The sequence below is a fragment of the Aspergillus piperis genome (genome assembly GCF_003184755.1).
Source record: "Aspergillus piperis CBS 112811 unplaced genomic scaffold BO85scaffold_24, whole genome shotgun sequence".
In the NCBI taxonomy this organism is placed as follows: domain Eukaryota; kingdom Fungi; phylum Ascomycota; class Eurotiomycetes; order Eurotiales; family Aspergillaceae; genus Aspergillus; species Aspergillus piperis.
In genome coordinates, this window is record NW_020291614.1 from 86,334 (window position 1) to 113,412 (window position 27,079).

Sequence of the window (27,079 nt, forward strand, 5' to 3'; positions counted from 1 at the left end):
TTTGTCAGACAGGAGCAGGCACGACGGCCTCGCGACTGGGACAGCCGGACCTGGGGGTCGTCACATTGAACGAAATGCGGGGGAATGCAGAGATGATCGCCAATTTGGACCCGACAGTTCCGCTGATTGCTGACGCTGACACGGGCTTCGGAGGTACTGTTCCGCCACCAATGACAAGATTCAGTGGCTGACCAGGCATACTAGGATCTCTCATGGTCCACCGCACCGTCACCGAATACATCCGCGCTGGAGTGGCCGCTCTGCACCTGGAAGACCAGCCGACGAGTAAACGCTGTGGTCATTTGCGCAACAAGCAACTCGTCCCCGAGGACGAATATCTGGACCGCATCCAAGCCGCCGTGAATGCTCGCGCCCGGTCCCACGGTGATATTGTTCTGATTGCCCGGACGGATGCCCTCCAGTCACTGGGATATGATGCCGCCATTTCCCGACTCAAGGGAGCCATCGCCCTCGGGGCAGACGTAGCCTTCCTGGAAGGCATCACGTCCACGGATCAAGCTCGACAGGTCTGTGAAGAGCTCAAGCCCACCCCCGTTCTCTTCAACAATGTTCCCGGGGGTGTGTCGCCAGATCTCTCGGTTCAACAGGCGCAGGAGCTCGGATTTCGGCTGATCATCTTCCCTGGATTGGCATTGGGGGCAGTCTACTCGGCGGTTCGCGGAGCGGTACAACAATTGAAGCAAACCGGCACGCAGGCGGTGCGAGCGGGGAGGAGTCCGCGGGATATATTCAATGTGTTGGGATTGCAAGAGGCAGTGGCGCTGGATCTGGCTTCGGGCGGGAGGTTATATGACAAGGGGGTTTGAAGGGTGAGGGCTCGGAATGCTGTCTGTATATCAAGTCAGCAGATGGATGAGATGACACACACTATAACTCGCAAGAGCCCCAGGCACCCAGCATGACCGGGCGGTGAGAGTAATGCCTTTTTTCCTAGATTGGGCAGGCGGAGAGATAAACTCCCTCTTTGACAAACGTCTGTGTCACGTGCTTTGGTCTACTACTATCTTTTTAATTGAGGCACATCCTTGATCAATAGAAGTAGTTTCTCCTTTATGGAAATGTAATATGTTTATCTCCCTTAGTTAGTAGTACTGATAATGAGAATTCAGTGTACCTCGTCAATTACATATAGTAGTAGTGGCTAGTACTATATCTCAATATATATATGATATATATATATTTTTTTTAAACCTCGGTAAGAGGTCGCTAGCAGAGATGCTTGACACGATTTCTTTTAATCCACACTGAAAGTAGACAGATTTCATCAAATTTCCAAGAAATACTCAGAACAGCACAGAATCATAACTACTTATATAATATATATGCCAGCTTGTGTCAAGCATTACTACCGCATCTGATTGGCTGCTCGTGCTCGGACCTCTCGCCCTCCGAGCATCCGGAATGCCGAGAAGGACCCCAACATGACAAGAGGTTCAACTTTAGAGTCATTTTCTCCATCCATCTCCTCGAATTATCCAAGCATCAAAATCATGGCTGAACATCCCTCCTTCACTCTGGCTTGCCTGCGTAAGCTGACACCTTCCTAACTGCATCGATTCACCAGACATGGACTAAACAATTGGCAACCTAACAGTGCCGGTGGGTGGCATCGCCGGCTACATGCGGACGCGTTCCGCTCCGTCCCTGATCGCCGGTGTCGGCTTGGGTCTCTCCTACGCTTACGCAGGTACATAGCACCCACATGATGCAGGTATAAGAAGAAACACATACTGATCTCGAATTGTCAGGTTACCTGATCAAGGAGAACAAGGACTACGGCACGGAATTGGCCCTGGGAAACAGTGTGGTCCTCCTCGTCTCTGGTCTCATGCGGACGATTAAGACCCGCGCTAAGGCTCCTATTCCCATGGCTTTGGGTGCGACGGGTCTGTTGGCATCTTTCTACTATCAGAAGAAGGTGCGCGAGTTCAGATTCGGCGTGTAAGGTATCCGACTGGCCTCCATGGACAGCTCGAATGAGTGCTAGTGATAGCATCAAAATGTACCATATATGTGTTCTAAATTCATTGTAAATGCTCAAGCACATCGGTGAACTTTATACAGTAAAGGGGTATATGACTGAAGTCCAGTGTCTTGAGTCCTGATTTACCATATGATTTACTGTTCGTTAACATATCGGGACTGTTAGTCCGTTCGCAGGGATGCGTAATCTTTCAGGGGCGCACGTCACCTCCTAATCGCGCTAAGGGAATCCAGTAGTCCCAACGTTGGTTCCATTAAATAAAATCAAGGCAAACTATAACATCATATACAATAAGAGACAAACAGTTGCAACACTTGCTTTTCAGAAGTATCAACAAAGGGGTAGCCCCAGGCCAAAAGACCAACCCCTCCTTTCCGTCACTCATCTCACCATTGCCTTCGGAATACATCCATCGAAGCTTCAACAATCCCAAGCCTCACACCTCCACCGTCTTAGACGTACTTGACAACGACCTCGCTATCGGTGACGGAAACGGAGGTCAGAACCTCGCTCTGCTCGATGTCGATGATGGTGGCATCCTCAGGACCAACGGACGAGCCATCCTTGGTAGCGGAGCAGCTGGTGAAAGTCACGGTGCCAAAGTCGGCAAAGGGAACCAGGGAGTCATCCTCTTCGAAGTCCTCGACGATCCACTCGGCGTTGTACTCACACAGGTCGCCATCAACACCCCCAGTGAAGCTGTGGGTGACCGTGGTACCGGTGCTCACATTCTCAATCGTGGCGGTACCAGTGGTGTCGCTGCTGGCATCGACGGTGACCTTGATAGTATCACCGGCCGAGATGGAGATGTCGCTGAAGTCGTAGGCGTAGTCGGGGTACCACTCGTACCAGGCATCGAAGCTCACCTCACTGCCCTGGACACAGAAGTCCACACCGGTCTGGAGGATAGCGGTGTCACAGGTGTCACCGTCAATGCCCACCCAGGCGGAGGCACAGTATTCCTCGCGGCTCGAGCCACCAGAGGGCACCGAGGGGGTTGGCACGACGAACTCGGCGGTCACGGCAGTGTAGCCAGTGCCAATCAGGACGGCACCAGCCCAGTTGGAGCTGTACTCGACATTCTTGGTGCCATTGAGGGTAAGGACCTCGTTGGTGCCAGGCTTGAAGGGCGGGTTGCTCTGGCGGTTCGTGGAGCGCTTGGCCCGAGCAGCCTGGCGCTTGGCCGTCAGAGGAGCGGCCATAGTAGAGGTGGCCAGCAGGCCAGCGGTCAAGAGAGCAGTGGTCTTCATCTTGATAAACAAATGTTTGAGAGGTAATGATTTGAAGAGAGACTGGGAGATGCTTGGAGTCTGAATGGGAGCTGTTTGGAGATGCTGCTGGATGAGAACTGTCTGGTAGGGAATTGACCTCGATTATATACCCCTTCAGTGTCCCCTCTCCGCCCTCCCTGAAGCTCGATTTCCTCTTTATCCGCCAATTCCGATTCTTGCTCTGCCAGTGCAATATCGAGCAGATAACACTACCCGGATACGAAATTGACGCATTCGCCTATCGACCAGAGCGATGGTGATAGGACCGACGGTGGCTGATGGTGCCAAGGCGCCAAAGCGATGGTGTCTCCTGTCTGCAGCATTGAGGAAAAGCTCATTTCGCTTAGTTCGGGACTGGCGATGCGGAGGGTCTTGGGAAAAAGCTTCAAAGTTACAAGCATTCTTGGTAACGGAAGGATCACGGAATGTCTTTTTAAGCACCAGGTATAGATCTGTGGTTCCCATATGTGAACGAACAGCATTCACTTCACAACCTTGATAGCGACAGCAAAGTGACGATCATGCTGGTATCGAAGCGGTAGAGAACATTCAACTTGATGGTATCGGCTCTCGAGCTCTCTCGTCCCACGTAGACCTGCAGAAGACCAGCTAACCGCGTGACATTGGGGCGCACTTTGCCTCAAGCGGAATGTCCATCAGATTACCATCCCCAACGATGACGACGTGTGGTCATGGCGTGATGATAACAAGAGGAACAGTCCATTGGTTCCTTGGAGATCGTCCCGTGTGTGGCAGATAAACTTCATTTAGGATGAAGAATGGGGGTGATTGAGTGGCTCGTGCCTTACCGAGCCTGTAAACTCCGGAGAAATCAATTTAATTAACCTTCACATCATGCATCTTCTCCTCGGCAATAGCAAGCAATGCAGAACCTGTATCGCGAAGAGCGGGTTTCCGCCCGCTGTAGAAACCTGGGACTTGGATGTCAAATACTGGATATTCAGGGGAGACAGAATATAGCCGCCCATCTGCCAAAAAATGTTACCAATTCTACCCCCAAGTCTGCCTCAATGTGAAGATGTATGAGAAGACTGAAGATCACCCCCTGAAGAGGCATAACTGCCGGCATGAGGGGTCAGGCGTGGCCAGAAGGCAAACGGGCCGGAGTCCGTCGGGATATCCACTTCATCCCCGGCGCCAACTACTTCAGCCCCGCTTTGTAGGATGCATGTCGCTGCTTCGTCATGATGCATCCCTTATCATCGCTACCGTTGTCCGGGTGTTTTAACACTTCCACTGCAGAAGCCATATGGTTCCAGGACCGGAGAGTTCGGGGATCAATGACAACGGCGAAGCGGGTATCTGTCCAAATGGGGAAGAGATGTCCGCACGCGTGGGAACCAGCTCCGTTGGACGAGATCACAGGTGTACCATTAATCTCCCGGTATGATCATGCTATTGTGACTATAGAGCCTTGGCGAGTCTGAAATGACGATGATCCTTGGTTGTTGAGGGGGACTTGACGCGCGCGACTGGGAGCGCCGTCTGCAATACTTGGTAACTTCGCGTCCGAAGTTCTCTTGGCTAGATATGTACCCATAGACAAGAATCAGATGAATATGTTGTGACTAGACCATATCAGGTGAATTGACTGAACACATGAACGAGCATCGTATATTCTTAGCACCCAGAAAGGGCCATTCCATCTAGCTCATCCTCGCGGTGGGAGGGACGGCCAAGAGGATATACCAGTTTGAACTGCCCAGAGCATGCGGGAAGATCGCTGAGTTATGTGGAGTTGCCGCAGATCAGGTTCGATTGGAATGTATATTTCATACTGTTTTGGAGATCCTAACATGAGCGGCATTAGCAGGATAGGCACCAGATCGACCCACAAGGTCCTTGATGAACAATGGCAGGTATAGATTGAAGTCGCAGGTACCGAAGATCGACCCGATGTCGATCGTTGCTAGAAGAGGCTGGCAGCTCGCCGGTCTGGCGACTACCGTTCACATCTAGGTACAAGCAGTCCATGCCAGCGAGACACACGGCGCTGTTTGTTGAAGTTTCAACTATCGAGAAATTTGCAGTCACAAGGACCAGTCCCGGAAGGCAATCGAGAATTGTGCAGCTGGTGGGTGTCTGACAAAGAAGATCATGTCAGTTCAAGACAATGACATGTAGAGAGACTTGTTATAAATCATGTGAACTTTTCGGCAAAGGCTCGTTTATTTTTGCTGTCGACGTGCTGACTGTATTTAGTTGAATGTCACTGTCCGCTTTGCATGCCCAGAGACTGATCATGCTGAAGCCGTAGTTAATGGCTACCATTTCACCGAGCCTCTTGCCTAAGACCTATTCACAGTTTCATCACTGATACGGGGAAAGGCTCCGAAGCCTGAAAGATGAACACCAACATCATAACGGATAGAGCACGAAATACAGAAAGGCTAGACACGCCATCTCCTAAGGGAACTTTCAGGAGAGGACTTTCAGGAGAGTGATGAGGTAACGCAAAACCTACTCCCATTTCTCGAGATCTAACCGACGCTGCTCTTCATTCCTTTTAGAAGTCTGAAGCATCTTGATAAGAAGTAGTACCCACGGACTCGCCCTCTCAGGGGTAGGACATGAGAACCTCCCAACGCACTTCCTTTTCGATCATGTGGAACGACAGCAGACAGGTCACAGGCCTTCTCGTATTCGGGTGGATCAGATTGCAATTTTCAAACAGCCGGCTTACAACGTGCTTAGATGGCCCGCATAAATTTCGCGTGGCTCGAGGCCGCGTCTTTTGTGCCAAGAGAAGCTTATACGCCTCATGCTGAAGACCTCGCACATACCAATCACTTCGAAGGGCATAAAGAAACCGAGAGGATGGTAATCTGTCCCCAAACCTTCTCTCTCATACGTGAGGCAAAGACTGAGTGACTACTCACCATCCAGCAACTCTAACGAAATCTACTCTCAGGGTGGTGCAAAGCCAGTCTGCTGGACCTTCTGTTACGCCCTATGCCCTCACTCCCTTTCCCCATCGCCTCCATGTGTATTTGCATTTCTGCAGAAGCGAAGGTTTCACCTGTACCCCACCATGTTGGTCCTAGGTCATCGATAGTATGGATATACGACCCACACTGACTTTTTGGTCTGGTCTACAGAGAACCCCATCTCTGAAGCAAGAGATGCGATTGGCGCATTGAAGCCGCTGACATAAACATCTTTCATATTCGTGAGTCTAAAATTGGAGGAGTTCTCAAGATAAGATCATGGCTTCATCAATGATGAGAAGTTTTTGTTCGGCGGAGCCCCAGCATCGAGAGCGCGGCCCATCAGCAGTCCACTCTCCGCTGCAGAGATTGCTGCCACGCAGTCCTCCTCCTTTTGGATACACACGCTACAAGCATCTTTCGTTCTTTGCTCGAGTCAGGACTAGACAAGGGAGGAAAAAAAAAAAAAAAAAAGAAAGTCAGAGCACTGCAGACTTTTCTGGTCAATCCCTGCCGTTTTCTAGCGGCAGGTAAGGGTGGGTTGGCAAATTGGTCGGCTGCCATCAAGAATCGAGATAATCAGCCGCTTGACACTGACAGTGACCAGTTGATGGGCCCTTGACTGATCCACCCCTGTATCTACTCTCTATGTCTCTACCGGCGATTAGCTTTTTCTAGCTTTTCGGCAAGTCGGATCTCAGCGAAGCTTGCTTGACTGGTTCAGTACCGACGCGCGTCAAGACCCTCGCCTGGGGCGCGCCAAGCCCTGCCCTACGTATTCCCGACGGGGCGCCTTACGCATGGCTGACTTTGTTGAAGCTATTCCCATGTGCAGGAAAATTCCAGGCTCTCAGTAGCTGTGGGAGAGAACTGCGCGTTTGACTGCTACTGGACACAATCGCTTCACCGGCATTTGGTCCACCTGAGGTGCCTTCTCTACAACCCGGAAGGAGATCCACGAACCATCGCTGCGCAATACTTGTGGCTCATTAATGTCTCCAATTATAGAAGTGTCTTCTCCTATACTTCATTCCAAGCTGTCCGCAGAGTATACCTGAGACCAACGATTGTGTTACACGTTCATCTGACCGACCATCCTGTATCGGTGCCCCTATCATATAGTGTCCGGGATCGTGTGCCTGCGGCAACGACCTCGGCCCTTCGTTGTCGCTGAAAGACGCTAAACGTCTGTTCAAGGGGGATCCAGCATGACTTTTTCTGAGTGTGGCTGAAACCTTGGCCTCCTGGAATACAATCCGCTTCTATCACTGATGTGGACCGTTCGTAATCCGCTCCTCCATGCCCATGTCACCGGCTTTCCAGCCTTATAGAAGAAAGCCTCCGGACCTTTCCCGATTGATACTTTCCAGTGCCGATCCGTGGTTGTAAGAATTATTTTGAAGGCTCCTGTGATGTGAGTTGGGCTCATCGTTTCGAACAGTGAGAGGTATAAAAGGCATAGGTTACTGCTGAGGTCTTGAGGTCTTCATTCTTTACATTGTACTTCAGTCTCTCTTTCTTTTCTTTCGAATATCCAGCCTACCTTTGACAGTCATTCATCTCTCCTTTTTTTCTCTTTATATTTCTTGATTCCATATTATAAACAATTTATAAGCGTCTTCCCTTCTCTGCTTCACAGGATGAAGTTTTCGTCGTTCGCGGTGGCATTGGCGCTGGCAGCCACTACCTCTGCTGCTGCAGTCCCTCATTCATCTGCTAATACTGACCAGAGTGAGACCACTTCTCATGATATCCCTGGATTCTTCAGTCGAAGCTGTACTCGCGAAAAGATGACTGTCCGCAAGGAATGGCGTCACTTGACCACGCACGAGCAGAACAGTTTCCTAGACTCCGTTCAATGCTTGATGAACAAGCCGGCCCAATCCGGATTGACCGCAACTACGAGTCGGTTTAGTGACCTTCAGGCCCTTCACCGAGGAATGACCAACACGGCGTATGCGGATATTATCCACCATGTGGTAGGTCAATCTCAAGAGCTGATGATATGCCTATCCTCTCATTAACAGCCTTGCTAGGGACAATTCCTCCCCTGGCACCGCTACTACATGCACATCTATGAGGCCCTGCTTCGTAATGAGTGTGGCTACAGCGGTCCTATGCCGTACGTATTCCCATATTACTCACCTTTGGCGCATCTAAGTGGACACCAAAACTAACAGATACTGCTATTAGTTGGTGGGACGAGCAAAAGGACGCTGACAGCGGCAACATGTGGCAATCATCAATGTGGGGAGCGGATGCCTTTGGTGGCAATGGAACCGGATCAGACTACTGTGTACGCGATGGCCGGTTTTCCAATCTCACTCTGCACATTGGGCCGGGCGATGAAGACACGGACTACTGCTTGCGCCGCGCATGGGACACCAAGAACGCCATTGCCAATGCCAACAGCACAGCACTTGAGAAGTGCAATGCTTATAACACCTATGCTCCTTGGTGGAATTGCATCTCCAACATCCCTCACAAGGGTGTACACACTTATATTGGTGGTGTGGTATGTGACACTACTTAGTACGAACCGAGCCGTATGCAGGACACTGACTGAGGAAATGTGCAGATGGCGGACATCAAGTCCTCCCCAGGCGACCCGATCTTCTTCATGCACCACATGTACATTGACCGTGTTTGGTGGAAGTGGCAGCAGCAGGATCCCATTAACCGGTTGTACGACATCAGCGGTCCAACTCTGAACCACACAGCCAACGTGGAGCCAGCTGGAGGCTGGCAGAACGCTACTCTTCACTACGAACTCTCCTCATTCAACATCATGCCCAACGTCACTATCGCCGAGGTGATGAACACCCAGGGAGGTTACCTGTGCTACGGATATGACTAAATCAGGACGTGTGGCAGGGTCTGCAATTGCTGAAGATTTCTCTTCTGGCCAGCTCCTTAGACTCTCGATATAGACATTTGCATTTGATAGAACTTACAATAGACGAAAGAAACTTTCAGGTACACTGTCATACTGCTCGTTTCATTTCCCACACCGAAGACATCAGGTATTTCCAGATTGAGCGCTGTTTGAAGTATTGCCTGATTGGTATATAATTACACGAGCACGCGTCTTAGGTTGAATCGTGCCGATTGGCACGCCGTTGTAATTGTTTAGAGTTTGGGCATCAACACGGAAAGCTACCAATGAACTTCCCCATTATCCCCTGATACAACCTCCGCACCACTCCGTATTCCAGACCATGATTATGGACGTGCACATTGACTGAATAAGGCGCTCGTATCATGCTCTAGAATCCACCGGCGTCTGATCCTTGCTTTTCTCAATATCTCGAAGATTCCTTGTTGTTGGCCTGTCATGGCATTGCCACCGACAGGGCACGTGGATAATTGACGCAGCATGATTTCACGGGGGATCCAGGCATGTACAAAAGATCATCGGTTCTGCAAAGAAATAGAAAACTAAGAAAACAAGTTAAAGGAGACGGAGGCATGAAAGTACCTGCCAAACGCTTGCCACGCCCGCATACTAATCGCCCATCCGAGTCCCAACTCACCGGAAACCTTCTTTATTTCTCCGGCGACAAGAAACTTCGCAATTCGCAAACGGGGCATCTTAGGCTGCAGTAACTTGGGGATTTATCAGCCATACATTTGAACAGGGCAGCTTGATTGAGTCCATGTCCTGGCAGTAAGAGTCCCCCGTGGTGGATAAGTAGCCACTGAGAGAGTGATATGCTTCATCCATGCATCTTGCTATCTTCCGCCTTCCCAGCCCTGCAGAGGCCAATGCAGGCGGTGCCTCGTGGGACTGTCATTTGTCATCGATTTTTGCATTGTAGATTCAGGAAACTCTTCCTTAATCAGAGGCACTAAGTATGAAAATCATCCCGTTAAGGCATGTCTAATGCACCAACCGAACTTTGTTCCGAAACAGGCTGTAATAAAGTACGAACAATGGCTCCAAAAGGACGTTGCTGCAATTTTAACTTTACTGCTTTTTTACTCGCTTGCATATAATCTGACGTCGAACATGATCGATGGAGAAGATAAACTGACTATAAAATCCATCTCATCATTTGCAACGAAATTAATTATAAATCTGACCTCATCCTTTACCCTTCGCCTCCGTGAGTACAACCATAGATTCGATCAACCGAGATTCTGAGCTTCTATTCCCCTGCCGCATCTATCAAACGTGGGTACTTCACTTTACACTAGCACAGCCATCTCCTCATGAGCTTCTCGGCAGTTTTGGCCAGCACGGTGTGTCTGGCCTCATGTGCCGCTTCAGGCGAGCCATCTCTTTGCACGATCACCATCTTGCCGCTTACCCTCCTGGTGGGTCTGGCTGCCATCGGTCGTATATTCCAGAGCAATTCGGCGGTTGAAGACATGGTCCAGGATGCGCCCATGGGCAGAAGACGTATGCGCCAAGGGATCAGCCGCTCAGCACATTCCACAAGAGACGCCTGACTGGTGAGCCCTTATTGGCGCCCTTCCCTGTGATCGTCCCCAAGTGGAAGTGCTGATCTTTGATGGTTTGGGAAGACTCGGATCTTCACTACCAAACCCACGCAGTCCAGCTTTCCGGTACCGAAGTGATCCGTGCACACTATCATCTTGAACTTTGGCCATGGAGGAACTGTTGATGCGATGCGACGCAATGTGATGTATACAGCGCGATGTTCTGCGATGTTTTCTGGTTTCCCTGGTTTTTCTACCAACCACTTCTGTTTCAGTGTTTCCTTGGATCCCTGGCTGCTTGCATATGACACTACAGAGTAATTATCTCTTACGGCATATTATGCGTATATTACTTGCTTGTTTAGCCGAAAGTAGATATCCACAGATAGGCAGAGCAGTACAAACATACCAGTTGTCCGCCTTACTTCTACTCCTTGCGCAGCCGATAGCCCGTAGTATATGGATGAGGGGAAGAGGACTACGTGGTCCATGTGACGTCAACTAATTGTATTCGTACAGCTCAAGAGTGATTCAAACCATTGGAACCATTTGCTTGCCTCCTCTCGCTTTCTTATCACAACTTCTGGTTCTTGGAACGAGCCAGGGTGCGACAAGGCATACCCGACACAACCTCGAGCCTTGCCGCCGAGCCCTACTTTGACAATATCAAGGAAACCAAACCCACTGACCCCGTGACGTGGAATACGGGATAGATGTCGTCCTAATCAAACATGATCCTTTCAAGCGGATCTGCATGCGATCGTACCCCCTGGTGGCTGCATTCCGTCAGGACCACAGAACCGGGGATGAAATAAGGGGCAACTCAACGCCAATCGCATCTTGGGCGGATATTATCTCCGCAAGGCGCGCCGGATGCCCCTCCTGAGTCCAAGCGCGGCCGTTCCATCTCTTGACAGGTGGAGCATAAAGTTCTTAACGTTATGGAGATTCAATCAGTAAGCAAAGACCTCTCAATAAAACAATGACGAGTTCTCAGTATCCACTCCTAATAAGAGTTCCTCGTCAATCCTATGGCAAAACCAAGTACCTATCTTCCCCGTAAAATAGAGTTGTTCTAAACACACGGACTGCACTGGTCTCCACCGATAAGCAAAGGGAGATTGTCCGTATGACGATCTGTGAAGTTGATGGGGGAAGTGGGTCTTTCGTGCACTTGGAGTTTCTACCTAGCTCGAGAAGGACTGGGAGCTACCTGTATCTCAAGCTGATAATCTACCTCGTAATTCTTCACCGCAATGTGATGATCCGCACTTTCGCAGCGAGAGTGAGGGCTATTGGGACGCTTTGATGCATGCTGCAAGACAGAAGTACATGCCCTCGGGATTTGGCCGGTTGCAAGACGACCGTTGGAAGACGGATGTTTATCACACAAATCATTGGCCAGGATACAGCCCGACAGGATGCAGAAACAGGCTCTAGACGCAAAATGCTGGATAAACATGTGGTGCGTCAACGGGTGAATACGGAAGCATGTAAGGGCAACTGGGTCTGTTGCATCTATACTGCAGACTACATGCTGTTGCGACGTGAATAACCTGAATCCAGACACCGATTGTGCAGTTCCTCGGCCAACATGACATGGAAAATCCCTACTATATGCTGTATACTCGATGAAACCTGAATCATGAGCGTAATGGAATGGGACTCTATTGACACATCTCGGGATATGTTCATTACAGATTCCCTGAAATAGAAAGGATTACTGCATACCATGGTTGACATTAGCAAAGGCCACTTGGTAGTGGTGCGCGTGACTATAGCCCCCAACCAAGGTTTCCCTTACACCCCGTGTAGCGCTCATTCTGATTCATGTCTGTCTGTATACCCTAAAGTGTCCTGATTCAGGCGACCTGATTATAGACAGAGCAGCGAAGATATCGGTCTGGTACGACTCTGAGCACTGAAGGTTCTCCATTGCATGTAAAATCACCTAGCACTCCAATCGATACCTTACAGCTCCTGAGAGCCGAAAAAAGCTATGTGCCAATAAAATCTGTCATTGGAATTGTGGATTTCAGTCGACAGATGAATCCCATGTTCAAGACCCACTTCCACTAGCCCCTCTGTGATTCCCAAGCCTAATAGAGAATTTCAAGGTTCAATCAAAGGCACAAGAGCTTCAGGAAAGATCCTTTGTGCCCTTTAATCCAATTATTCTCCGTAGAGTAGAAAATTACATCAGGCGCTAACTTTATGATTCATGGGAACTTGATAGAGAGCCCCCTAGTACCTTTCTCGTGTGGGATGACAGCCCTCCTGGACCTGCTGTACCGTTGGGCTGCTGCAGGTTTCCCTGACATTCGCATGACACCAACATGGTCTGTCCTATTTGTTGTTTGAAATTACCAGAATAAGTAAAAGAACCTCTCAAGGAAAGCTCTGTAATGCGACTGCATCTCTGCGAAAATGTCCGTCTAAATTGACACTGCTTCATTCACCGTACTTTCATCAAATATCCCATGTTGTGCATATGGCTATGCAGCTTCTGTATGCCTATCACCGAGCACAATATGGCCCTCATTCAACCAAGCAGCGTATTTCTCCGCTAGCTTTAGCAGCCACTACGCCCAAGGCAGATAGCTCTGTGCGAGGCAAACAAAGACAGTAGCATTCCTGGACAGGACTAGGCTGAAGCACATTATCATGAGACTCGTAGGGATTTTCAGACAAAACTGGATATAGTAACAATCAACATTGTAACTCTCGGACCTAGTTACCTAGAGATGAAAGCGTAATCCCTCAGCCAGCTTTGTCCTCCACCCGTAGACTTTCGTTGCGATTTCTACACTAACCTCATACTAGTACCGCATGCCTTGGTGGAGTCCACACTCACTCAAGTTGCCACAATGGGATACTGTCGGGTCCCCTCAGGGCCGTGCGACAACCACCCTTCCAAGCCAACACAATATTTTCTGCGAAGTATTCTAGCCGATGGTGTATACCTATTCTATCGCGGTACAGCAAGTAATTATCGGTTCATTGTCAAAGCGCTTTTCGCCATTGAGACGTCATTGGTATCAGTTGGCCTCCGGAGAGCTCGAGGAAAAGGTATATAAGGAGGCGCATTGACTGTTCTTTACGATCCAAGCATCAAGATTAAACTCTCACAAGTACTCAAGCACCAGAAATTAATCTAGTCGTTGTATCCATCGAATACTCTACCTCTTTCCTTCCCCTGCACTCACAATGGCCACTGCCACTCAAACTGCTCTCTTCGGACCTGACCTCTACCCTCCCATTGAGAAGGTATCCGGTCAGCTCTCTGAAGACATGAAGATCGTGACTGAGCTCCGCAAGAGCTGGAATCCCACCATTGGCTTGCAATTGTTCGATGCTCGCAATCCCGTGGGCATCTACGACGCACACATGCGGGCGGCCATCTTCCAGGAATGTCTGGCCTGGACCCAGGATTTGAAGGACCTTCCTGATCCCGAGCTCCTCGCTACGGCAGCTCCCAGCCGTCTGGCCTTTCTGCCTCGTGGTGAATACCTCCTTCGTTGCTTCCGAGAATCTTTCCCCGATGTCCCAGACACCCCCTTCTGGCACGCCGTGGCAGAACAAGTCTACGGCTTCACCTGGTGTCTGTCAGACAATACCAAGCTCTGCCACGAATGCGTGCACGGGAGCTGCACCGCCGGCGTGCTGGCCTGTTTTCCAGACTACCTCCACTTCCTGGGAGAGCTCCCCGTGGTGCTGGACATCTGCACGCAGCGCGTCAGCGAATACATTGAGCACGTCCACCGAGACCACGGACCCGGCCCGCACCGCAAGATCATGGACGCCTGGCTGATGTGCGTGCAATCCGTATACCCGGACGTGTTGCATCCCAAAGCGACAGAGTTGAAGTTCCCCGACGACGAGCGGCGGAGCATCAGCTACCGGCTGATTAACTCGGCGGGACGTGCATTAGCCCTGCATGCGCAGCTGGAACAACCGCTGATCGGCACAGACGAGGAAGTGGATGCAATTTCATTCGCGTCCACTGTGATGCATGATATCTGCGACTATCGGCATGATAATATGGCCAAGGAATACTACAACCTGTTGACCATTGTCAGTGTGCACCAGGAAGTGCCTGGCACGGCCATGGTGCGACGGTTCTGCATTGATGTATGGGCGTGGGCACTGGACAACGGCGCCCTGTGGGCCATTCATCTAGCTGGCCGCGAATTGGCCTGGCAGATTTACATGGCGCGGTACCAGACCGGGTTGTTGCTGGACAAGTTGATGCCTCCGCGCAAGAATAGTCCCGGGTCTGATGTGGACCCGTACGGCGATGCGGTGCTCAATGTCATGAACCCGATGTTGAAGGCAGTTGGACGCAGCGACCAGCCAGGAAACTATTCGTTGCGAGACCGGTGCCAGAACTCGCAACGCTACGATGAGCTGCTCCAGCACTGTGTCCTGCATTTCAAGGAGTGTTCGAGATGCCGGGGCTACGATGCGATGACCTGGCAGGAGCGGGTGCCGGCCATCGGAAAGGCGTACGAGAAGAAGTATACGGACTGCAGCTGCATGAACATCATCAGTGCGTATATGATCCTCACCTCGCCCGATCGGCTGTGGTGGTTGGCGGATCCAACTGCTGAGTATACCGGACCTCAGGAGGAATGGTCGGCGCTGCTGTGCTAGACGTCTGATTAGGCTGTAGCCTTTATCCGCCGAGACAATCCTATTCACGCAAGACTGCCTTGTGATCGTGTTCCTTTGTTGTTGGCTTCTTCGTTTGAACTGAACCCAGAATGAAAGTTAACAATTGCCGTTAGTTGAGTTTAGAATCAATCCGCTTATGCGATCATTTTGTGATTCTTGTTGATTGTAGCCCGGTTGGTGGCTGAATAACAGTAGAATCCAATTACAATTAATTTGCTGTCTGCAACGCCTTGTCCAAAGTGTTCATGGTGACGAGATACTCAGTTGTCTTTTCGGCAATTCTGCAAGAAACCATCAGTCCTTTCTACATAGTCCAAGCCTAGCATACATAGCACATGATCCATCTTCAATTCTCGAGACATGCAGTGACTGGAGTAGCACTGGAGGGTGCCGTTTCTAGGCCGGTGCACCAAGTTTTATAAGATCGTTTGTCCGACCATTATATGTAATTGACGAGCTACGATGTTTGGCGTGCTTAAAGCATGGGGTCCAGAAATCAGCAAGTCATCTGATGTCCGCTCGGATCGGTTCCATCGCAGCGGCCTCCATGCGACCTGCAACATGCCAATCCAGGTTTTCAATCCAACCGATCGGCTGCCAACTCAGGTGTTCCTCCTATATGACTCCAGTGGAAACGAGAATAGCTTGTATTGTCATCCGTGCCACGGTGCTAGTAATAATGTCGCAGATATGGTATCCCAAACTCCAAAGACTTCAAAAAGAATAATCCAGTCATTCAACTATGCAGAATCCAACAAGGTCATTGTATAGTGGCGTCCATCTGCTGCCCCTACGCTTCGTTCAACTGGCGCTTCTTAAGCTCCTCGGCCTCCTCGGGGAATTCGGCGTAGTAGTCGGCGTACAACTCCAGCAGGGCCGTTGCGTTGTCTCGCTTGGCGATGGGGATAAATTGGATCTGTATAGTTCGATTAAATTAGCAACCCCAGAGTCATCCGTGCCAGATCCGTTTCTATGCACATACCTCATAAGTTGTGAACTTGTCGCCGTTGATGCACTTGCCGGGCGGCAGGGCATAGCCGTTGCCATTACAACTCGTTTCCGCGAATGCCGTGAGGACGTAGTCGCCAGGGCTACCCTTGAGGGACTTGTAATCGTTACCGTCCAGAGTCAGACACTTGTCCAGGGTTGTCTGCTGGGAAGCAGTTTTGGAGGAGTCGCTCGGGCAATCCTTTTTGGTGTAGCCGTGAATAGTCTGAGCCTGAGCAAAGGCACTGAAAGCCAAAGCGAGGATGATGGACTTCAACTGCATGGTGGGTGACTGAGATGGAAAGTAATGAAGGACAAGACAAAGCGTTGAAACGAGTGTATGTTGGTGGGTGGAGGTAGTAGAGACGGGCAAGGAGAAAGATGGACTGGACAGGTCCAGTGGAAGGACAAGCAACGGTCAGGAGAAAGAGCGATGGGCGAGGCAGCGGCGGCGGCGGCGTCGGGAATCAAATTAGTCTGGACTGGACGTGTGGTGGGTCAGGAGAGAGGGAGAGAAAAAGGTCAGGAGCAAAAAATAGCCTTGAAACAGGAACCGACCGAGGACCAGTGGGGGCCGGGCTGGGCAAAACGGCGGCTGGATTCGCGGATGAAAGCCATGGATGGAGTCCGATGGATGGACTAGTGGCCGCTAGCCCGGGGAGTAAGACGCGTCATTGGCGAATGAAGCCCATCAGGCTTCCACGGCGATTTCCAAGGATCGGACACAGTGCAAGTGGCAGTGATTGGCGGTGGGTTTCATGATCTGGATGATCATCCTGACAAGCAGAACATACACATGTATGTATATGCCGAGTTGGTGCATGAAAAATAAGCCGAACGTGGATTGTTCTTTCTGATGTTTGATTTGATTGAGATGAAGGAAGAGGGAAGAGTTTCGTCATGAAGTTATTCAGAAGGGGATTTTGATCAGGTCAGCGATCAGGTGAGCGGGTGAGGCCAATAAGGCAGCAAATCCACCCGAACAGGCCTAGTGGCCAGGCACCCACAAATCTCCCTCAATCTTTGTTTTCTCCTTCATCGCAACATCCATCAGAGACATCGAAGACGACGGCACATTGCACTTTCCCAATGGACTAAACCTTATTTCATGGGATATTAGTCTACATAAAGTCACGCTGGAATTGATCTTCATTTGCAGGCAATGTTCGCACCACCTCAAACAGCAGGGGATCGGTACCTATCGACGATCCCCGAGGCGTATTTACGATGTACTATAGGGGATCTATTTTTATCCCTAACGAGTGGTCGGTCCAGCGCTTCAACGATGAACTGAGATGTGTCAAGCTTCAGTCAAACTAGGTACCACAATTGCTTATCTTGTGCTAGACTATAAGTGCGGTGAAAAATAGGGATGATGTGTATGTTGCTAGCCAATAGTCTCGCGGCTTTTCACAGCTTTCTCACTGACCATTCTCCAGATCGTCCTTGCGGCCTTCCCAACTTCCCAGGAAGATTGCCAACCCAGCCGCCCCATAAAGTCCACTCACCAGCATAAACGGCGCCCCCGTCCACACTCCACCCCTTGCCAGTCCCCAACCATACGCCGTCGCCATCATCGGCCCGGCCACCAATACTCCGATTCCCTGCATCACCGCAATCGCCGTATACAGCGTGCCCATATGATGCGCGTCGACGAGCGACGTGATAATGCGCCGAGCAAATAGATGCATCGCTGACCCAAGCGCATACACTACCAGCCCCAGCACTGCGCCCGCCGGATGACTGGATAGCGCAATCAGCAGACATCCCATGCCCATGCAACCGCTACTCGTCAGAGCCAGTCTAGTATTCTTGGTGAATGGGGACATGCGCCGTCGCTCTATGAGCCAGTGTGATATGCCTGGCAGGATTACGAGAAGCAGCAGTAGTCTAGTAAACCCTCGCACGGGTATGAGGAAGCTGGCCTAAAAAGGAAATGTTAGGTCTGGTCATATCGTGATTTTTCCCGGTCCCACTCACCTGCGCAATCGTCCAATGAAACCGGTCGACAGCGAAGAGCAGAAGCAGTTTCATTACCTGCATTCCCAGATACGCAATAAAGAACACCACCAAAAACAGTTGCACCGGGCGATGTCGCCAGGTCACAGCGATTGACTGGCCCAGCTCGTCAACTGCAGCTCTGATGCGCCCCTGGAAATTTTGTCGTTGTGATGTTTGCTCCGATGAAGGTGGTTGGCCGGGCGGTGTCTGTGGTAATGTCTCCGGTAAGAGAAAAAGGAGGAGGCCACCACCAGCATTGAAAACAGGTGATAGTAGATACGGTAGCCATATGCTCTTCATCATGAGCAGGGCACTAAGAGGAGTGGCCAGAATCTCGCTGACGAGCACCGTGGCCGATACGTAGAGAAATGCCGTGGTTCTACACTTCGTGAGCTAGGTAATCCTCCACTAGAAGCATGGAAGTCTCTTACTGTTCCTCATCGCTGAACAGATCAGCGAGTATGACATACATCATGGAGGTGGCTACTTGGGTACCACCACCCAGCACTTGAGCTATCGGACCAAGCCAGATCAGTCGCAGCGGGAGTTGATCGGAGAACCAACCTGGACCGTAATCAACCACTCAGTTATTGAGCCCTGAAAGATTCAAATCTGTAGGATCCGCGCTCACCGACAGCCTTGGTCCACACATCGCTCAGCGTGAACCCCACCGCGCATAGAAGCAACACCGGCCGACGTCCGATGCGGTCAGCCAGCACGCCGTATGGCACCGCGAACAATATACCTAAATTTTGTCAGTCGAGCCCTGATCAATGAAGAAAGTGATACCTACCCGGCACCTGCTCCAGCGTATCCTTCCAGCCCTGTAGGAGAGCCACCTCCCTCTGCACGCGGTCCATCTGGCATTCCGGTCCATCCTGCCCTACGGGACAGAACTTGCGAGTGACGATCTCGAGCCAGACTTCAGTCTGGGGTGCCTGAGAGAGATACTCGGCAAAGTCTTGAACGAGGACAATGAAACAGATCAAAGCCAGAACCCGCCATCGCGATGACCGCTCTTGCGGCTGCTTGGAGGGTTCGAGTAGAGGCGTGCATTCAGTGGCAGCCATGAGAAAAGGAAATTATGAGGGGGCATGGAACCAATATGGTTCATAGAGCGAAAGAAAAGAAAGAAGGAGGGGGAGCATGGATTTCACTTTTGGGGTTGTTATGGCTTGCATATCCCTGGTGCCTGTCAGCCTTTCGAACAGCTCAGGATAGGCCCAGATAAGATCATACCCGGCGAATCATGGGGCGCATCAGCCGCCCTAACGGTCGTCCGTTGGGAAACACGCTGTACAGGTAGATTGGCTCAACCCCTGTCGCCGTAGTCAAGCTGTCCGGTTTTGGGGTCGTACACCCCAGTCAGCTCGGACGTCCGGGTGATCCCTCCGCGAGGTAGCTGAGGCTTATGGCAGCCAGTAACAATGGAAGCATCATTCTTTGTCCGATTGAATAGCATAGATGCTTATCAAAGTTTATCGCGGTCAGGGAATGAGCTTGAAACAGTGGAATGCTGAATGACTTTGTCTCAGCCAGTTTATTGGTTTTACTACGCCGACGTCAACAATCCTTGTTCTCCCATTACGGGCACACCCATGGTTACATATCGCCGTATGACAAGGCCAAACTAACTGCAATATCTGACCTCATGCGGTCCATCGCCAATTTGGATCCTTCCATCCGCCCACCAGCGACTTGGTCGACACGTCCGCCGCGGTGAGCCTCACTCCTTGCTCGCGATCGCGGCGCCGGTTATCGTAGCGGAAATACGTCCCCAACGCCAGGATCACCAGCACTCCGAACAGGAGAAATGCGCAGTTTACGATTAGCGCTGGCTTATATCGCGGGGCTGTGTCTGCCTTGAATGCCAGACTGGACGGGATGCCGGCACAGTTGGCCGCGCCCACCAGGAATCCGACAGTCGCGGCACGCTGCGACTCGTCAGTTACATTGTTCGTGTGCCAACTATGGAAGACAGAGCTAGGCACAAAAGCTCCGGCTGCCAATAGAAAGCACGCAAAGTAGGCGACACCCTGGTGCTCTGACGCGTCCACCGCGATCAAGATGATGTACCCGACAAAGGTGATCATCAGCGAGCCTGCCAAGTGCATGGAACGTTCCCGGAAGTGATCTGATGACTTGCAGATAATCCATAGCACGACCGTGCCGACACAGTACGGCGCCACCGTGTAGAGATTCGTCTTGATGGTGGAATACCCCAAGAGAGCCACCATCTGCGGTAGGAAATTGCTAACGGAGGTCTGGGCGACGCCGTAGCAGAAGCAGCTGATAGCCCATGCTAGCACACGCCAGTCACTCAGCGCCGCCAAGGCTTCGGTGATCGAGAGCTTCTCGCCCGTTCGCACTGACCCGTCTTGCAGCAGGCGCATTTGGGCCGCGCGAGCTTCAGCTTCGTTGAACCAGTGGCACTGCGCGCCGCTGGCAGGGAGCCACCAAAGCGAAAAGGATGCGATGATTAGGGTGGCGCCACCTTCAATGAGGAAGAGGTACTTCCAGCCTGGGAGGTGGTGCTTGATTTGAAAGACACCGAACGAGATGAGGCCAGAGAAGGCACCTAGAGCCGTCAGAAGGATCAGGTATCAGAGAAGGGATACTCACCAGCGATAGTGACCATGCCGTAGAAGATGCTCAGTCGGAAGGCGATCTCGTTGCGTTTATAGAACTGTGTGAGGTAGAAGATCACTCCAGCTGGTGCGGTCAGCAAGCAGGTCAGCAGCGGAAGCTTTCACCTACCAAAGAACCCTGCTTCGAAGATCCCCATGATCAAACGGCAGACTAACAGGCCTGCAAAGTTGAAGACAGCGCATTGCAGCAGTGTGATGGAACCCCTGGGGCTGTGGTTAGCGGGATCAGATATACCAGAAAGGTAACCCACCATCCTATCATCATTGTCGGCAGCATCACCTTTCCGCTAAATTTCTTCAACATCAAATTGGACGGCAGGTCGAACAAGCAGAACGTAACGTTGAAGACCGCCAATATGACATTATACTGATTTCCGACCAGGTGGAGGTCGTTCTCGAGGCCATCTGTTTTGGCATTGCCCAGGTTGGAGCGGTCGAGGGAGTTGAAGAAGTACATGAGCGAGAGGACCGGAAGCAGCCTGCAAATGAGCATTTCTCCAGCAAGCCAGAGGATGGAGGAAGTACCGGAAGTCCAGCTTGCGCACGACCGACCGCTCCGCTGCGGCGTCGATGGGGATGGAGTCTCCTACGACGACACCTGCTTCTTCTGCGAAAGCGTGTGACTTGTAGTCATCTTTCTGCGTGTCCATGGCTAGCTTTGGTGAATATTACAGTGGGATAGTGGTCAACTATACGCCTCAGACGGTTCCGAGGTGTTTTCTGTCTTTGAGAAAGGACGCTCGATGGACAATCGGGATCAGCCCGAGGATATATGCTTCAGTTCACTATCATCTTCGCTGTCGGAGTCAAGGATCACATGGCATAACGAGTCCATCACTTATCGATCCTGATGCCAGCAACAGATAAGATGGAATATGGCATCAAAAGGCTCCCCTTCGTATCATTCCGCCGTGAGGAGTAAACTCAATGCATATCAGGGTTGGATTGCCGCAAATGGAAGCCCAGGCGGGCCAGCCCGATGCCAGCGATGAGATGATAGATAACCCCTCTCTGGAACACATCATCTTCGTCCTTGTGGCATCATCATCGTCATTCTCATTCCTGCCAGGAAGGTCCAACCATCCCGTATCTGCAGCAGCCCCGCGTTATCAGTGTGACCAGCATTAAAGGGTGGGGGTGTCCAGCTTCTCCGCACGTCCAACTTTATCCTATCAGTAGCTTGGCAGCGCCACTGTCAGAACCAATTCACAACTATAAATTGCACCGACCCTGATAAGCGTGCACCATTCACAGTGTATCTATCGTACGTTAATCATGTCTGCTCCCCTCGAAAAATCTGCCCCAATCGCCATTGTTGGCGCGGGCGTGTTTGGCCTCTCCAGCGCCATTCATCTTGTTCGGAGGGGGTATCACAACGTCACCGTCTTTGACCGCCAGCCCTACCACGAGACGCTTTACGACTTTGATCGTGGCTGTGATGCCGCGTCTGCAGGTACTACGCATCGTTGCCAAGTAAAACTTATGCTAATGGCAAGCTGCAGACTGCAACAAGATCATACGGGCTGCCTACGGCCACGAAACATGGTACCAGAACTTCACCCTGGAAGCAATCAAGGCATGGGAGGCGTGGAACGACACTCTCGCGAAAGGGACAACTCTTCCCCCTGGAATGACTCGCAAAGAACGCATCTATGTCAACTGCGGCAACTACCATTTCGGTGATCACGGCGATGCAGCTGGCCTGAACCCTTTCGAAAAGGCCTCAGTAGAGAACCTGACCAAGGCCGGCCTTGGGCACACTCAGTACCTGTTTGCGTCCAATCCGCAAGAAGCCACCCGAGCCAAAGCAGACGGCTATGGCTACGCAGTCGACCCCTTTCACCTCTCGAGCGACGGACAACAACCAAGCGGATACCTCGACATGATCGGAGGGTTCGTCTATGCCGACAAGGCATGTCGCTACGCACTCCACCTAGCGGAGAAACTAGGCGTCAAGCTCGTCTTAGACCGCCAGGCTGGTCGCTTCGAGGGTCTCCTCGAATCCAATGGCGAGATAACCGGAATTCGCACCGCCGATGGCAAACACCATACGGCAGCCTTGACCATTGTTGCCTGCGGGGGCTGGACACCCACCCTCGTCCCAGAAATGGACGGGCTCTGCGAAACCACTGCGGGGTCTGTAGCGATGATACAAATCCCGGAGGATTCTCCACTCCGCCAACGATTCTCGGCAGCTAACTTTCCCGTCTTCCAATGGAACGTGCGCAGCGGCGAAAACGGCAATCTCTATGGCTTCCCGCTGGATGACCGGGGAGTACTGAAGATCGGGTATCGCGGGACGAAATACACGCATCCGCAGGTTCAATTAGATGGACAGGTGCGCAGCGCCCCGATCACGAAATGGACGGCTCCGTCTGTGTGTCGGCTACCTGAAAAGTCTGTCTCTGTTCTTCAAGGTTTCCTGGATCGGTATATACCTGAACTCAAGGAGGTGGGAATAGGGATCTCTCAGACACGATTGTGCTGGTATACGGACTCGTATGATAATCACTGGGTGATTGATCGGGTGCCTGGGAAGAAGGGATTGATGGTGGCTACGGGTGGTAGTGGACATGGGTTCAAGTTCCTGCCGGTGTTGGGACAGTTGGTAGTGGACCGTGTGGAAGGAGTGCAGTCGGAATTATTGGAGTTGGTCAAGTGGAGGAAGTTGGGGGCTGGGGAGAAGGGGTCGAATGAGCTGATGAGAGGGTTCAAGGACGGGAATGCTTTGCAGAAGGTGAAGTTGGTGAGTGAGCCGGGGAAGGGAAGTCGGCTGTAAGCGTTCGGAGCTTAACGAAAATACAATCAAGAAAGTACTATGAAAGGTTTATGAGCTTCATAAGCATGAAACATAATCCTTCTATGATATCACTGTCAGGATTCTTGATTTTGTTATCTACAAATCACCCTTGAAATTCACTGTATTTACTTTTCCAGGCATCGCTACTGTCATTCCCTTTGCTTCTTAAGATCATCCGAGTACTTAGAGCATCAAACCCAATCACTCCACCTCGTATGCCGATAAGCCAATGGCACCTGCGGCCCTTCGGCCTCGAGCAAATATCCATGCTCGCACCAGCCAAACTGCACCCGTACCTGACGGACATAGAACGCATCGAACGTGTCGTCCAGCGCATCAAGCAAGCTATGCACATCCCCGTAAGGATGCAGCGTCCGCCACGGCTGGATGCAAGTATCTCCTTTACACGACTTGAGCACCATAAGGAGGGCATCGAGACGGGTGGAGATTTTGACGGCGGAGTAGGATCCTATTTTGGATGCTGCAAGGTTTGGGTAGAGGTTGTGCAGTTGGTAGGGGTCCGTCTATGCATATGTGTCAGTATAGTACGTAGAATTGGTGGCATGGTAGGGCTGACATACCGTGAGATCGTATAGTTCGTGCTCGCCACTACACCAAACAGAGTAGTAGAGGTTAAAATCGGGGCTAATCAGCCTCAGGGCCTTGTAGGTGTTATTGATAAAGGTAGCAGGGCCACCGTTCTCTGTCATACTCCATCAGCATATCCCTCACATGCCGTAAAAGGCAGGGGGATACTTACCATCCCGGCCAAACGCGCCCTCAAACCCAGCCCACCCCCAATACTCGACATTAACATGTTCATGTCTGCCCCCATCCAGATCCGCAGCATGGATCTCCTTTGTTGTCAACGGAATCGCCACCCCATCCAGCTCACCCTCTGCTTCACCACCCACAATATCCAAAATCGTCGGCGCCAAATCAATATGTGTCGTCACCGCACTCACCTCCACGCCTCTCGGCACCCCCGGTCCCCTAACAAACATCGGTACTCGAATATCCTCATCAAATCCACACTCCTTACCAGGATGTAACCGATGCTGACCGATGTGGTACCCATTATCCGAGGTATAGAAGATATACGTATTATCCAGGATACCCACATCGTCCAGACGAAGCACAATCTCCTCAACGAGTTCATCCACACCCTGCAACGAACGGAGTCTATCGCGATAGAACTCATCGTTATATGCAACACTCTCAGCATCTTGCTGCGGGAGGGACCGCACCCAGCTGACCCCACTAGGATGGTCAGGGTTGAAGTTGGGGGTTCGGGGGATTTTAGCATCCTGAAACAAATGCTTATGCTTATCTAGTGGAATGGGAGGAGAGAAGCGGAATGTTGTGGTGTCTGTTTCGTCTGTCATGTTCAAGTTGGAGTGCGGCGCGACTGGGGCGACGGTGAGGAAGAATGGTTCGTCGCCGGCGATAGCGTCGTCGAGGAACCCGAGGGCCTTTTTAGTGAGTACCTCGACGGTATGTTGGCCCTCGTAGCTAGTTGGAGGGTCCTGGTTCCGTTGGTAGTGAGGACGAAGGTACTGGTAAGTGTACGGATCGAGGAGGAAGTCGGAGGCGTTGAAGCCCGTCACGAAGGGGGCATTGTAGTTGTCCACGGTGTGGGCGTTAAAGAGTTTCCCTGTGTAGTAGGTGGAGTAGCCGGCTGCTTGGAGCCAGAGGGGAAGCCAGTTCTCGTTGTGGCCTTCGGCGACGAATTTGGGGTATCCTCCTGTAGTTTTCTGTTAGTGCTTTGGGTATTGGTAGTTGGGGTAGGGTTGAGGGGTATACCGTATGGGGGATAGATCTCGGTCACGTTGGTGTTGTGAGCCTGCTTGCCTGTCCAGAGACTCACTCGTGAAGGACAGCACAAAGCAGTAGTGACAAAGTGGTTGCGGTAGAAGGCGCCCTGGCTGGCGAGGTAGTGGTTGATGCGTGGAGTATAGTGGAGGGAGTCCATTTGCAAGTCCTGGTCATCGACGAGGATGAAGACGATGTTGGGACGGCTGCCGGAAGGGTGGTGGGACGCATGATGGTCCTGTAGGACATTCTGGCTATCTGGTTTGTCAATTGCTGCGAAGGAGTCAATGGACGCCTGCGCCAGAGAGGCGAAGGCGAGAAGTGAGAGTCCTTTCATGATTGTAGTATTACTGTGGTTTATCTACATTGTAGCGGGACCGCGAAGCTCTGCTCTTTATTTAAGTATTCTGTGAAAACACCACCACCCCACTTGAGATGCTATCATTTAACTTATCCATTGGACAATGCGATTCCTGTTGATGCTCGATGCCGATCTGTCGTGGAAGCGAAATGCAAGGGATGGCGTGATTGGCGCTAAATCACCACCATCCGGGACGAGCTATATCATCGGGTGCAGATTGCGCGTACTGTTCGAAGAGTTGCTCGACTTGATTCATGAATTGCTATGTACACAGACTTATCAGCCGTGCGAGAATATTATGCTCCCCTTAATTCCCCCTTTGTACATCTACTCCACCAAACTATGCGATCGTGATGTTCTGGCTGAGGGTCTGGAGGTACGGCTCAAACGAAGCCTAGAACACAATTAAATCAGCAGAGATCCAACAGTTGAAATGGCATTCAACTTACCCCAATAAGGGAGGCATGAGCAACACCCAGCACGGCCTTGCCCGAAGCAGTACCTTCGGGAATGGTGACGGTGAAGTTCTGGTACTGAGGCAAATACCACTCGTGGTACTCGGGGTCAAAAGCGCCATTGTACAGAACCTGACCCAGGACCTCCGAGGCCGGGTAGCAGGTGGCAGAGGCGCAGGACTGCAGGCCGATGGCGATGGCCATTTCCTCGACGTTGGTGGGGGGAGTCTATCGCAGAATATCAGTTTAGTCTAATTGATACAATTTACACCATTCAAGGTCGGGAATAACAGCAACGCAGGATTTACCGGGCGCTCAATCTGGACCGTCACCTGCTGTCCTGCCTGCACAGTCTGGCCAGCCTTGGGAGAGGCAATCTGGACATTTTGGGCCAATGCTGTGGCAGCAAAGGCAGTGATGGCGGCGAAAGTGAACTTCATGATGGCGATGGCGATGGAAACGAAAGAGATGGAGGAACTGGAGATGGAGTTGGAATTGCTATGATGGGAAGAGCATGAAGAGGACAGCTCCGATCCGGAGTAGCCCGGAGGTTATATAGACGCCTACAAGCTGGCGAGGGCATGATGATGGGAGATGTTGAAGTGAGACATGCGGAGGCCGGATGATAGAAATAGCAGGTCCAGCTGGGGATACGGGGCAGCCGAGGGGGAAAT

General features: G+C 51.4%; 13 protein-coding genes across 13 annotated transcripts; 6 read left to right on the plus strand and 7 right to left on the minus strand.

The window, feature by feature from the left end:
- Positions 1-204: 204 nt before the first annotated feature.
- BO85DRAFT_453144 (isocitrate lyase/PEP mutase family protein) lies at positions 205-1,039 on the plus strand. The gene has a single exon (XM_025660994.1). The coding sequence runs from the start codon at positions 213-215 to the stop codon at positions 825-827; it is 615 nt and encodes a 204-aa protein (XP_025511256.1). The 5' UTR covers positions 205-212; the 3' UTR covers positions 828-1,039.
- A 429-nt stretch (positions 1,040-1,468) lies between these two features.
- Positions 1,469-2,120, plus strand: BO85DRAFT_405872 (TMEM14 family protein). Its single transcript, XM_025657316.1, has 3 exons — positions 1,469-1,548; positions 1,616-1,708; positions 1,770-2,120. Exons 1-3 carry the CDS (start codon positions 1,512-1,514, stop codon positions 1,964-1,966), a joined length of 327 nt encoding a protein of 108 aa, XP_025511257.1. The 5' UTR covers positions 1,469-1,511; the 3' UTR covers positions 1,967-2,120.
- Positions 2,121-2,199: 79 nt separating this feature from the next.
- BO85DRAFT_156156 (A4/G1 family peptidase) lies at positions 2,200-3,344 on the minus strand. Its single transcript, XM_025654192.1, has one exon. The coding sequence runs from the start codon at positions 3,253-3,255 to the stop codon at positions 2,458-2,460; it is 798 nt and encodes a 265-aa protein (XP_025511258.1). The 5' UTR covers positions 3,256-3,344; the 3' UTR covers positions 2,200-2,457.
- Positions 3,345-7,782: 4,438 nt separating this feature from the next.
- BO85DRAFT_504554 (tyrosinase family protein) lies at positions 7,783-9,086 on the plus strand. The gene is made up of 4 exons (XM_025664303.1): positions 7,783-8,203; positions 8,261-8,346; positions 8,418-8,739; positions 8,803-9,086. The coding sequence occupies exons 1-4, from the start codon at positions 7,865-7,867 to the stop codon at positions 9,079-9,081; spliced, it is 1,026 nt and encodes a 341-aa protein (XP_025511259.1). The 5' UTR covers positions 7,783-7,864; the 3' UTR covers positions 9,082-9,086.
- A 281-nt stretch (positions 9,087-9,367) lies between these two features.
- On the minus strand, positions 9,368-11,216 carry BO85DRAFT_463042 (uncharacterized protein; the record flags this gene model as incomplete). Its single annotated transcript, XM_025661893.1, has 5 exons — positions 9,368-9,465; positions 9,924-10,011; positions 10,227-10,320; positions 10,425-10,672; positions 11,205-11,216. The coding sequence occupies 5 exons, from the start codon at positions 11,214-11,216 to the stop codon at positions 9,368-9,370; spliced, it is 540 nt and encodes a 179-aa protein (XP_025511260.1).
- A 2,267-nt stretch (positions 11,217-13,483) lies between these two features.
- Positions 13,484-15,425, plus strand: BO85DRAFT_504558 (uncharacterized protein). The gene has a single exon (XM_025664304.1). It carries the CDS (start codon positions 13,875-13,877, stop codon positions 15,318-15,320), a length of 1,446 nt encoding a protein of 481 aa, XP_025511261.1. The 5' UTR covers positions 13,484-13,874; the 3' UTR covers positions 15,321-15,425.
- Positions 15,426-16,131: 706 nt separating this feature from the next.
- On the minus strand, positions 16,132-16,611 carry BO85DRAFT_463044 (uncharacterized protein; the record flags this gene model as incomplete). The annotated part of the gene is made up of 2 exons (XM_025661894.1): positions 16,132-16,257; positions 16,324-16,611. 2 exons carry the CDS (start codon positions 16,609-16,611, stop codon positions 16,132-16,134), a joined length of 414 nt encoding a protein of 137 aa, XP_025511262.1.
- A 150-nt stretch (positions 16,612-16,761) lies between these two features.
- BO85DRAFT_463045 (uncharacterized protein) lies at positions 16,762-17,426 on the plus strand (the record flags this gene model as incomplete). Its single annotated transcript, XM_025661895.1, has 5 exons — positions 16,762-16,825; positions 16,897-16,953; positions 17,045-17,126; positions 17,235-17,279; positions 17,315-17,426. The coding sequence occupies 5 exons, from the start codon at positions 16,762-16,764 to the stop codon at positions 17,424-17,426; spliced, it is 360 nt and encodes a 119-aa protein (XP_025511263.1).
- A 197-nt stretch (positions 17,427-17,623) lies between these two features.
- BO85DRAFT_453148 (adenylate cyclase) lies at positions 17,624-19,460 on the minus strand. Its single transcript, XM_025660995.1, has 5 exons — positions 19,123-19,460; positions 18,961-19,074; positions 18,761-18,893; positions 18,309-18,708; positions 17,624-18,253 (listed from the first exon to the last, which is right to left on the minus strand). Exons 1-5 carry the CDS (start codon positions 19,397-19,399, stop codon positions 17,750-17,752), a joined length of 1,428 nt encoding a protein of 475 aa, XP_025511264.1. The 5' UTR covers positions 19,400-19,460; the 3' UTR covers positions 17,624-17,749.
- Positions 19,461-19,770: 310 nt separating this feature from the next.
- On the minus strand, positions 19,771-21,627 carry BO85DRAFT_523630 (allantoate permease; the record flags this gene model as incomplete). The annotated part of the gene is made up of 5 exons (XM_025665369.1): positions 19,771-20,907; positions 20,952-21,041; positions 21,087-21,181; positions 21,229-21,456; positions 21,503-21,627. 5 exons carry the CDS (start codon positions 21,625-21,627, stop codon positions 19,979-19,981), a joined length of 1,467 nt encoding a protein of 488 aa, XP_025511265.1. The 3' UTR covers positions 19,771-19,978.
- A 609-nt stretch (positions 21,628-22,236) lies between these two features.
- BO85DRAFT_429510 (NAD(P)/FAD-dependent oxidoreductase) lies at positions 22,237-23,985 on the plus strand. Its single transcript, XM_025658251.1, has 2 exons — positions 22,237-22,430; positions 22,480-23,985. The coding sequence occupies exons 1-2, from the start codon at positions 22,253-22,255 to the stop codon at positions 23,754-23,756; spliced, it is 1,455 nt and encodes a 484-aa protein (XP_025511266.1). The 5' UTR covers positions 22,237-22,252; the 3' UTR covers positions 23,757-23,985.
- On the minus strand, positions 23,863-26,108 carry BO85DRAFT_156281 (sulfatase family protein). Its single transcript, XM_025654194.1, has 4 exons — positions 25,581-26,108; positions 24,538-25,521; positions 24,359-24,480; positions 23,863-24,301 (listed from the first exon to the last, which is right to left on the minus strand). Exons 1-4 carry the CDS (start codon positions 25,924-25,926, stop codon positions 23,969-23,971), a joined length of 1,785 nt encoding a protein of 594 aa, XP_025511267.1. The 5' UTR covers positions 25,927-26,108; the 3' UTR covers positions 23,863-23,968.
- BO85DRAFT_156262 (uncharacterized protein) lies at positions 26,109-26,994 on the minus strand. The gene is made up of 3 exons (XM_025654193.1): positions 26,714-26,994; positions 26,400-26,633; positions 26,109-26,344 (listed from the first exon to the last, which is right to left on the minus strand). Exons 1-3 carry the CDS (start codon positions 26,843-26,845, stop codon positions 26,291-26,293), a joined length of 420 nt encoding a protein of 139 aa, XP_025511268.1. The 5' UTR covers positions 26,846-26,994; the 3' UTR covers positions 26,109-26,290.
- Positions 26,995-27,079: the final 85 nt, after the last annotated feature.

Excerpts from the sequence above, each read along its gene's own strand:
- BO85DRAFT_504554 (XM_025664303.1), top strand. The coding sequence starts at position 7,865 with ATGAAGTTTTCGTCGTTCGCGGTGGCATTGGCGCTGGCAGCCACTACC. Across the intron at positions 8,347-8,417 it reads GGCTACAGCGGTCCTATGCC|TTGGTGGGACGAGCAAAAGG; the intron begins GTACGTATTCCC and ends TACTGCTATTAG. Across the intron at positions 8,740-8,802 it reads ACACTTATATTGGTGGTGTG|ATGGCGGACATCAAGTCCTC; the intron begins GTATGTGACACT and ends GGAAATGTGCAG.
- BO85DRAFT_429510 (XM_025658251.1), top strand. The coding sequence starts at position 22,253 with ATGTCTGCTCCCCTCGAAAAATCTGCCCCAATCGCCATTGTTGGCGCG. Across the intron at positions 22,431-22,479 it reads CTGTGATGCCGCGTCTGCAG|ACTGCAACAAGATCATACGG; the intron begins GTACTACGCATC and ends GGCAAGCTGCAG.
- BO85DRAFT_156262 (XM_025654193.1), bottom strand. The coding sequence starts at position 26,845 with ATGAAGTTCACTTTCGCCGCCATCACTGCCTTTGCTGCCACAGCATTG. Across the intron at positions 26,634-26,713 it reads CGGTCCAGATTGAGCGCCCG|ACTCCCCCCACCAACGTCGA; the intron begins GTAAATCCTGCG and ends ATTCTGCGATAG. Across the intron at positions 26,345-26,399 it reads CTCATGCCTCCCTTATTGGG|GCTTCGTTTGAGCCGTACCT; the intron begins GTAAGTTGAATG and ends ATTGTGTTCTAG.
- BO85DRAFT_405872 (XM_025657316.1), top strand. The coding sequence starts at position 1,512 with ATGGCTGAACATCCCTCCTTCACTCTGGCTTGCCTGC. Across the intron at positions 1,549-1,615 it reads CTTCACTCTGGCTTGCCTGC|TGCCGGTGGGTGGCATCGCC; the intron begins GTAAGCTGACAC and ends GCAACCTAACAG. Across the intron at positions 1,709-1,769 it reads TCTCTCCTACGCTTACGCAG|GTTACCTGATCAAGGAGAAC; the intron begins GTACATAGCACC and ends TCGAATTGTCAG.
- BO85DRAFT_453148 (XM_025660995.1), bottom strand. The coding sequence starts at position 19,399 with ATGGCTGCCACTGAATGCACGCCTCTACTCGAACCCTCCAAGCAGCCG. Across the intron at positions 19,075-19,122 it reads TACGCTGGAGCAGGTGCCGG|GTATATTGTTCGCGGTGCCA; the intron begins GTAGGTATCACT and ends GACAAAATTTAG. Across the intron at positions 18,894-18,960 it reads TGTGTGGACCAAGGCTGTCG|GTTGGTTCTCCGATCAACTC; the intron begins GTGAGCGCGGAT and ends ATTACGGTCCAG.
- BO85DRAFT_156281 (XM_025654194.1), bottom strand. The coding sequence starts at position 25,926 with ATGAAAGGACTCTCACTTCTCGCCTTCGCCTCTCTGGCGCAGGCGTCC. Across the intron at positions 24,481-24,537 it reads GGGCGCGTTTGGCCGGGATG|AGAACGGTGGCCCTGCTACC; the intron begins GTAAGTATCCCC and ends GGAGTATGACAG. Across the intron at positions 24,302-24,358 it reads ACGAACTATACGATCTCACG|ACGGACCCCTACCAACTGCA; the intron begins GTATGTCAGCCC and ends ACATATGCATAG.
- BO85DRAFT_504558 (XM_025664304.1), top strand. The coding sequence starts at position 13,875 with ATGGCCACTGCCACTCAAACTGCTCTCTTCGGACCTGACCTCTACCCT.
- BO85DRAFT_453144 (XM_025660994.1), top strand. The coding sequence starts at position 213 with ATGGTCCACCGCACCGTCACCGAATACATCCGCGCTGGAGTGGCCGCT.
- BO85DRAFT_156156 (XM_025654192.1), bottom strand. The coding sequence starts at position 3,255 with ATGAAGACCACTGCTCTCTTGACCGCTGGCCTGCTGGCCACCTCTACT.